The sequence below is a fragment of the Chamaea fasciata genome, unplaced genomic scaffold (assembly GCF_029207755.1).
Source record: "Chamaea fasciata isolate MVZ Bird 193981 ecotype frontalis unplaced genomic scaffold, bChaFas1.0.hap1 SCAF_4, whole genome shotgun sequence".
Classification (NCBI taxonomy): Eukaryota; Metazoa; Chordata; class Aves; order Passeriformes; family Sylviidae; genus Chamaea; species Chamaea fasciata.
In genome coordinates, this window is record NW_027094089.1 from 72,951,959 (window position 1) to 72,960,128 (window position 8,170).

An 8,170-nucleotide genomic window follows, 5' to 3' on the forward strand; every position below is an offset into this window, starting at 1 on the left:
ACTCCACCCTCTCCTGGGCGGGGCTTGTGGCCCCACTACCAATAGGAAGGCGGTATTGGCAGGACCGCGTGGGCGGTGCTGGCGCGTTCACGGGGTCAGCGAGTGTGGGGCAGTGGCGGATGTGGGGGGCAGTAAGGGGTCCGAGGGGAGGCAACAGCGGTCAGCAGCGGGGGATATGGGCCGGGATAGAGGGGTTCGATGGGGTTTTGGGCTCCGTAATGGGGGACAGCGGGGGGATTGTGAAAAATGTGAACTGGGGTCGTAATCGGGGTGCCAACCCCTACCAAATAACAATTATTTAAAAACAAAGCAAAACCCAACACGAAACCATGCCTTCCCCCCCTCTTCCCCCCCCCCCCCCCCCAAAAAAAAAATCTTCAGTCAATCCAGAGAAGCTGCGCCAGAACCTTGTGGGGAAAAATAAGAAGAAAACGGGGTAGGGGCGTCCTCACGTTCCCCCACGTGACCACACACGTGCCTGCTCACGTGACTCGGCACGGACATGGCGGCGGCAGCGGCGCTCCGGAGCCGCCGGTTCAAGTGGTCGCTGGACCTGGGGGCGGCACCGGGAGCACGGTGAGGCCCGGGGGCTCGGGGTCGCGGGGGGACCGGGACACCGGGAGCTCCCGCTCACCCCTCCCGCTGTCCCCAGGCCCCGCGGAGCCGCCGAGGGCCGCGGCCCGCTCGGGTTCGCTGACCGGCAGCTGGGGGAGGGCGGCGTCCACGAGAGCGACAAGATCCTCATGGAGAAGGTGTGAGGGAGCGGGGGGACACCCGGCACTCCGCGGCGGTGGGGGGTGTCCTGTGTCCCCACACAGCCCGGACACGTCTATATGAGCGGTCACTGTCCCCAGGGGTGGTCCCTGGGCCGGGTACCCCGCACTCTGCCCCCGCCCGGGGGTAGCCCCTGGCCCCGATCCCCCCTGATCCCGGGAACCCAGGGGCGGTCCCTGTCCCAGATAGGCGGGTTTCCGACACCCCGGACACCTGCAGGGGGCCTGTCCCTGCCTCAGGGACCACCCCCGTGGGCGGTGGTTCCGTGGATCCCCCACACCCCGGCTCCCTGTGGGGGTGGGTCGTTGCCCCGGGTCCCTCCCCTGCCCTGGCGGGTCCCCCGGCCCGGGGTCCCCCCAAATGCCGAGTCCCCATACCGGCCCTGGCCCCCTGTCGTTGCAGCGCTGCTGGGACGTGGCTCTGGCGCCGCTGAAGCAGATCCCCATGAACCTGTTCATCATGTACATGGCCGGCAACACCATCTCCATCTTCCCGGCCATGATGGTCTGCATGATGGGCTGGCGCCCGCTGCAGGCCCTCATGTCCCTGTCTGCCAGTGAGTGCCACCCCTGTGCAGGAACAGTCCCCTGGGTGTCCCACCGCCCCCTGGGTGTCCCCCAGTCCCCTGGGTGTCCCCCAGTCCCCTGGGTGTCCCCCAGTCCCCTGGGTGTCCCAGTTCCCTGGGTGTCCCTCAGTTCCCTGGGTGTCCCTCAGTCCCCTCGGTGTCCCACAGCCCCATGGTCCACATAAATTTCCCACAGCCCTCTGAGACTCCACACAGCCCCACAGTCCCCTACATGTCCCACAGCTCCCCAGGTCTCCCACAGCCCCACAGTCACCTCCCACAGATGGCAAGATGTCTCCCACAGCTTCACAGTCACCTCCACATCATTCCCCTCTGCCCAGCACTCCCCTCATGATGCTGCCCACCCCCCATGACCCCTGTGCCAGGTCAGCAGCCTGGGGGTCAGTGACAGGTACCCTGATCCCCTCTGTCCCCCCCAGCACTGAAGGCCCTGGAGAGCTCAAGCCGGCGGGCACTGCAGGGTCTTGTGTTCCTGGTGGGCAATGGGCTGGGGCTGGCACTGGCCCTCTACAAGTGCCAGGCCATGGGGCTGCTGCCCACCCGCCCTTCTGACTGGTTGGCCTTTGTCACCCCACCACAGGTGAGCCTGGGGTCCTGGGGACACCCCGGAGAGTCCAGGGTCCTGGGGTCAGACACCCAGGTCCCCCCACTCACCCCTTCCTCTCTCCTCTCTTGGCAGCGAATGGAATTCACTGGAGGGGGCCTGATCTTGTGACCCCCTGTGCCCACACACCAATAAAGGCAATGGCAGGATGGTGATATCATTTCTGGGGGGAATTCTGAGGGTTTGGGGACTCAGCCCAGGGCAGCACTGGGTTGGGCTGTACTGGGACCTCTGGGAGTGCACTGGGATAGCACTGAAATCTGTGCTGGGTGTGCTGGGAGTGCCCTGGGAATCTTTGGACCTGCAGTGGGAGCACTGGGAGTTTTGGCACCTCTACTGGAAGTGTATTGGGAGCTTTGGGGCCTGTACTGAGGTGTGCACTGGAGCTACACTCAGAGCCACAGCACCCATTTTGGGGGGCTTACTGGGGGCACTGGGAGTATACTTGTGGCCAACATGGGAAGAGCTGCAGCCTGAGTCTGGCTCTGTACTGGAATCACTGAGTTCATACTGGGTACACAGGGAATCATATCAGGATCTTGATTTGACTGTAGGTCATGCTGGTCTTGTACTGAGAGCACTGGGGCCACACTGGGATCCTGCCTGAAGAGCTGTGGGTCATTAGCATTGTACTGGGAGTGTTGGTGGTATGTTGGAAGCACTGGGCACATACTGGGACTGTGGCAGCTCATATTGGGATTGTGCCAGAAGAGCTGTGGTGCAGGCCAGTATTGTACTGGGAGCACTGGGCCCACACAGGGATGGTGCTGGGTGTGCCCACACTGCTGGTTTCTGCCACATTTCACCATTTTACTTTGGTAGTTTCCCCGTTTTGGTTGTTTTTCTCACCACTTCTTGCCCATTTGTGCCTCATATTTGCCCTTTTCCCTTGTACTTTCATACATTTTTTTCCCATTTTTGCAGTAATTTCTTCTGCTGTTGCTCCTAGTAGAGCCCAAACCTCTGCTTTCCAGTGTGGACCAGTGCCTCCCAGTATAGCCTCGTAACCTCTCCAGGACTTTGATTGTGACCTAGGACTCCAGGATGATGTTGTCATGGCCTAGAGCCCAATCCCAGTATATCCCACCAGCTCCCAGTGCCTTTGCACACCACCCCAGTCTTCCCAGTGGCACCACAGCTGCACTGGGGGCCTGGGATGGGGCAGGGCATCCTGATGCAATCAGTGGAAAGATGCTGTCACATCTCAGTCAACTGAACCTGGCTGTGGCATGTCCCGGGGTGTCTGGCATGGTGACCCCAAGCACAGCGCTTCCCAATGGCCACAGCTCTCACATGAGCACCCCTGACCAGTGCAGCCCCACGCCTTTCCCGATGGCCTCCCACAGATTCATCCTGGCTGGAAAATGCCCTCCAGGCCATCGAGTCCCAGCTGTGCCCAACCCCCACCTTGTCCCCAGCCCAGGGCACTGAGTGCCACATCCAGGCCTTCCTTGGACACCACCAGGGATGGGGACTCCAAACTTCCCTGGGCAGTTTCCTTACCACCCTTTTCATGGATAATTTACTGCTGGTGTCCAACCTGAGCCTCCCCTGGCCCAGCCTGAGGCTGTTCCCTCTCCTCCTGTCACTGCTCCCTGGGAGCAGAGCCCGACCCCCCGGCTGCCCCCTCCTATTACCAATAATCAATAAAAATAAACCTGCCTAACACTAGTGCAGCATTAAGCAGCAGCCATTCTTCATTCAGCTGGAGGCATGAGGGGCTATCTCTTCTGAAATACCGTGCATGCTGACCACAGAAAAGGCTCCTGTTCCCAGGCTGTATTTTGCATGCATGCTCACAGGTTTTCCCAGAACAAACCCATGAACCATTTCCCTGAAGTTATTAACACACGTTCCCTCTCACCAGCACGTGTTCTCCTGTCCCGGGGGTGTCTTAGGTGGTCCCTGATGGCCAGGGACGCCTAGTTGTGTCTGACCACTCTGTGAACAGGTGCTACTATCCCCAGTTAGGAGAAAGGCTGGCATAGCTAACCTAGCTCATTGTGAGGCTTTGAATCAATGGAGTGCAGTTGCTTATTTCTTTCCTTGGTTAATGTTTATTGTACTCTTGATTGTGCACTTCCATAGTCTAACGATTTTGCTAAATCATCACTGTATTAACCCATCAGGTGCAATCAATTCTTCACCTGGCAACATTGTCAAGGAATTGTGCAGAGCCAGTGGGTCCATCTCCCCTGAGCCTCCTTTTCTCCAGGCTGAGCCCCTTTCCCAGCTCCCTCAGCTGCTCCTGGGGCTCCAGACCCTTCCCCAGCCCCATTCCCTTCTCTGGACACGCTCCAGCCCCTCAGGGTCCTGCATGAACTGACGGCCAGAGCTGGACACACCTCTGGAGATGGAGCCTCAGCAGTGGCAGCACAGGGGACAGTCACTGCCCTGGGGCTGCTGGCCACACTATTCCTGATACAGCCCTGGTGCCACTGGCCACCTTCGTCACTTGGAATCATGTCCATGAGCCACTGTTCTGGTCTTTCCAGCTGTGGAGGCTGCCTGCTCCAGCCATGTCTCCCAGGGGACACTGCACACTAATGCCATCTCCCTGTGGCTGCTCCATTCCCTAAAGTTTTGGCAAGGCCACACTGCTCCCATTGGAGCGCAGACACCACTGATCATCCTGGCACGGCAGTGGGTGAGCGGGACCGTAGGACAGAGTCCCTGGGAAGAGACCTCTGTTGGCAAAACCAGTGGCCTGTAAGGCAAGGAGACACAAATGTGGGTTACAAGTGGGAAGAGTTTGTGAAGAGATGCCTGGCTAATGCTGGAAAATTATACAGAGCTTCCCTGTTGGCAAGTGCACCGAACTGGGATGGTTGGATCATTTGTGAGAAGGCCGAGGCACAGGAACAGCTGCTCTCAGGAGCATAAATGCCTGGGGATCCCATGTGGATCTCACATGGATCTAGGCTGGACGTGGGGACACCTTTGTGTTGTTTTACATCCTTTCCCCAAGGTCAGTGTGTAACACTTGCACCACATCCACCACAGCCAGACCCTCAGAGCCCTGACCCTGCTGTCAGCACTGTCCCCAGCATTGTCCCCAGCACCAGGACCTGGCATGGACATCTCTGGGGCAGAGCAGAAGGAAAACTCCCTTTCTGAGAAAGAGGAGGAAAAGCATCTTCCTCCCTGCAGCCATCAGGTCACCTGAGCATAGGAATGCCCTAGATTTCATTTCCCAGGTGAATCCAGAGCCACTCACAGATGGATAATTTCCCTGGATGCAGCAGGCACCTGAGGCGCCAGGCAGGGAGTCTCCAAGTGACTTGGTTACACTTCCAAACACCCTGTTCTCAAACCTGAGCTGCACTTTCAGGGCTCCCCCTGCCCCGGGGCTGAGGCCCCAGCCCATTATCCAAGGACAGATCCTGGCATTCCTGGGCCAAGCAGAGGTGGGAGGCACCAAGCTGCCCTGCCCTGGTACTGCTCCGTGTTGTGACTCCCTGTCTGACCTGCAGCACCTGGAAAACACATCCCCACCTGCACCAAGCGCTCTTTTGCTCTGCCTCCCCTGCCTTCGAGGTGGTTCAAAGGAGTGGTGAGCTCAAGGCAGCAGCTAGGGAAAATAATCCCAGCCAACCCCATCTTACCTAGTGATTATTAAAAATGAAGTGCAACCAGGGCCCAGTGACACAACTGCTCTCCCGTTTATTTCAAATCAAACTGTTTGTGAGCTGGATGCAGGGGAAACTGGACGTTGCACAGACAGGTGGGTGAGGTGGGCAGCCACAACACACGGCTCCCAGCCCGTGACAGTGTGTGCGGGATGGACAGGGGCTTTGTTCACACAGCACAGGGAATGTTCTGTCACGAGGCACCGCTTGACCACACCACGGAGCGTTGCACGGCCAGGATTCACCTGCAGGAACCACAGACCCCTGCCCATGCTGCCAGCCCGGCTGGACATGCTGAAGTGAGACGTTTCGGAACCATTTGGCGCTGGCTGTCTGCCTCTGACAGGTTTCATTAGCACCCGGGGGAGAGCAGCTGCAGTTCATCCCGCGGGTTCGTGCGCCGGGCTCGGAGGGGTCATATACTGTCCAGCTTCTTCAGGATGAAGGGAGCTGAGGGAGAAAACAACGCGGAGTCGGACCCCGTCAGCGGCGAGACTGCTGCCAGTTTGTGCAGCACCTCAGACACCCCGACCCCGGCCGGGACACCCCCCCCCCCGCTGTGTCCGTGCCCCAGCAGCTTCGGCACGGCACCGAGACGCAGCACATCTCGGGAACGCGGCCCGGCACATGCCGGGGCCGGAACACCCGGTCACTCACTGATCCGCAGCAGTGCGACGTAGATGAGGAAGTTGCGGACGGAGGAGAGGACGTCGCGGCGCATCTTCCGCCTGAGCTCCTCCGGGTCCATCTTGGGCCCCAGCCCCTCGATGCGGAACATCCCGGACCGGAGCTCGATCCCAGTCCCGACCCCGATCCCGACTCGGTCCCGGCGCCGCTGGCGGCCACGCTCAGCGGAACCACGTGACCGAACGCGCGGTGAGTCACGTGACCCTGGCGGACGCATGCGCAACGGAGCGCGGGGTCGCCACCGGCACGCCGAGACAGCGCCACTTCCGGCCGGGCATGCGGGGAACAGGACAGGGACAGCGACAGCCCCGTCTGCGGCGTTTGGCAAGCCCTCCGCGGGCACGGGCGAGGGGGCCTGGCTGGAGGGTATCACAGCTGCCCCAGGAACCCCCTTTAGCATTTGAGGTCAGAGGCAGCTTAGTTGAGAGAAAGCCCTTTTTCTAACTCTCTGGCTGGCTGCAGAGCTCAGGCATCTTGTGGGGATGCTGAGTGGAGCCACATGGCTCTGCCTGCTCACCTGCCCCTCTCAGGCATGCCCGGAGCCTGTGGCCACCTCGGCCAGTACTCCTTGTGCTCTGAGTGCTGCCAGAATGCTGAACTGCACGGCTGGAGGGTACCACAGTTCCCCTAGGAAAGGGTGTTCTTTAGTATTTGAGCTTTGGGCGCTTTGGGACTCAGGAAAGGAGATTTAACCCCTGGGACTGGGCAGCCACCGAGCTCTCAGTGGTGTCCAGGCCTCGGACAGACCAATCCCTGCTCGGAGGAAGTGCCTTGGAAAGGGCCAGGGCTGGACAGGCCTCAGTGCCCTGGGGCCTGGGGGAGGTCAGCAACGCCCGGCCAGAGGGATTTCCCTGACACTGGACGCGGGCAGGGCAGCACGGGTGGGCCGCAAGGACATTTGGCACAATTCCCACGATAAGGCAGAAACTCCCCAAGACAGCTCAGCAACCGTGCTGGGATCGGCTCTGGCTGGGAACAGGTGATGCCAGCAGGGGCAGGGCCTGGCAGTGACCCCGGGAACCCCCGGCCTGGCACTAATTAGTGTGAGAGCAGCGAGGGAATCGTCACCCAACAGCAGGCAGAGCACTGATCAATGAGAGAACTGGGTAACTCATAGCAAATGAGCACCAAGGCCTTTCTTTGATATGTACATAATGAAGTGGTTTGATACTCTGTGCACTGGACTTGTGGAAAACACTGAGCACACAGATTTACACAGCTGAAATAAATACTCATTGTCGCTCTTCCGTGTGTAAGTATTGGCTTGTTGCATGTTGGGTAATAAATCTGCTTTTTGTGTACAATTGTGGGTGTGTGCAGTTCTCTGAGTGAGCTTCAGGCCTAATCTAGCTCCAACCCTGATAAAAAAAGCACAACTAATGTTAGCATTTGCTTGTCTGATGGTCTGGGGCCTGGAGCCTCTCTGTGCTGGGCAGAGACTGCGGGAGCTGGGCCTGGTCAGGCTGGAGAAGGGAAGGCTCATGGGATCTCATCAATCCATACAAACATCTCCAAGGGGTGCCAGAGGATGGGGCCGGGCTCTGTTCAGTGGTGCCAGTGCCAGGATGAGGAGCAATGGCCATCAAATAAAGCGCAGCAAGTTCCACCCCAGCGAGAGGAAGAACTTCTGTCCATGGAGGGGCAGAACCCTGGAACAGGTGCCCAGGGAGGGCCTGGAGTGTCCCTGTCTGGAGACATCCCAACCCAGCTGGACACGTTCCTGTGTCACTGCTCCAGGGGACCCTGCCTGGGCAGGGGCTTGGGTGGGTGAGCTCCAGAGGTCCCTTCCAACCCCAAATATCCTGTGATCTGTTACTCAGACACACACACAGAGCCAGGTCTTCCCTTGTCCCAAAACAGATTCTTTCCCCCAGAGTGCAAGAGTCAAGG

The 8,170-nt window shown here is 59.3% G+C and overlaps 2 protein-coding genes across 3 annotated transcripts; one reads left to right on the forward strand and one right to left on the reverse strand.

The window, feature by feature from the left end:
- The first annotated feature begins 460 nt into the window (after nucleotides 1-460).
- On the forward strand, nucleotides 461-3,724 carry EMC4 (ER membrane protein complex subunit 4). 2 transcript variants are annotated; one of them, XM_066181975.1, is made up of 6 exons: nucleotides 461-576; nucleotides 653-752; nucleotides 1,177-1,330; nucleotides 1,780-1,940; nucleotides 2,040-2,101; nucleotides 2,889-3,724. In XM_066181975.1, the coding sequence occupies exons 1-5, from the start codon at nucleotides 503-505 to the stop codon at nucleotides 2,073-2,075; spliced, it is 525 nt and encodes a 174-aa protein (XP_066038072.1). In that variant the 5' UTR covers nucleotides 461-502; the 3' UTR covers nucleotides 2,076-2,101; nucleotides 2,889-3,724. The 2 variants fall into 2 exon arrangements, with proteins under 2 accessions (XP_066038072.1, XP_066038071.1); XM_066181974.1 differs by lacking the exon at nucleotides 2,889-3,724 and having other exon boundaries at nucleotides 462-576; nucleotides 2,040-2,119.
- A 1,883-nt stretch (nucleotides 3,725-5,607) lies between these two features.
- On the reverse strand, nucleotides 5,608-6,473 carry TOMM5 (translocase of outer mitochondrial membrane 5). The gene is made up of 2 exons (XM_066182438.1): nucleotides 6,251-6,473; nucleotides 5,608-6,043 (listed from the first exon to the last, which is right to left on the reverse strand). The coding sequence occupies exons 1-2, from the start codon at nucleotides 6,369-6,371 to the stop codon at nucleotides 6,009-6,011; spliced, it is 156 nt and encodes a 51-aa protein (XP_066038535.1). The 5' UTR covers nucleotides 6,372-6,473; the 3' UTR covers nucleotides 5,608-6,008.
- Nucleotides 6,474-8,170: the final 1,697 nt, after the last annotated feature.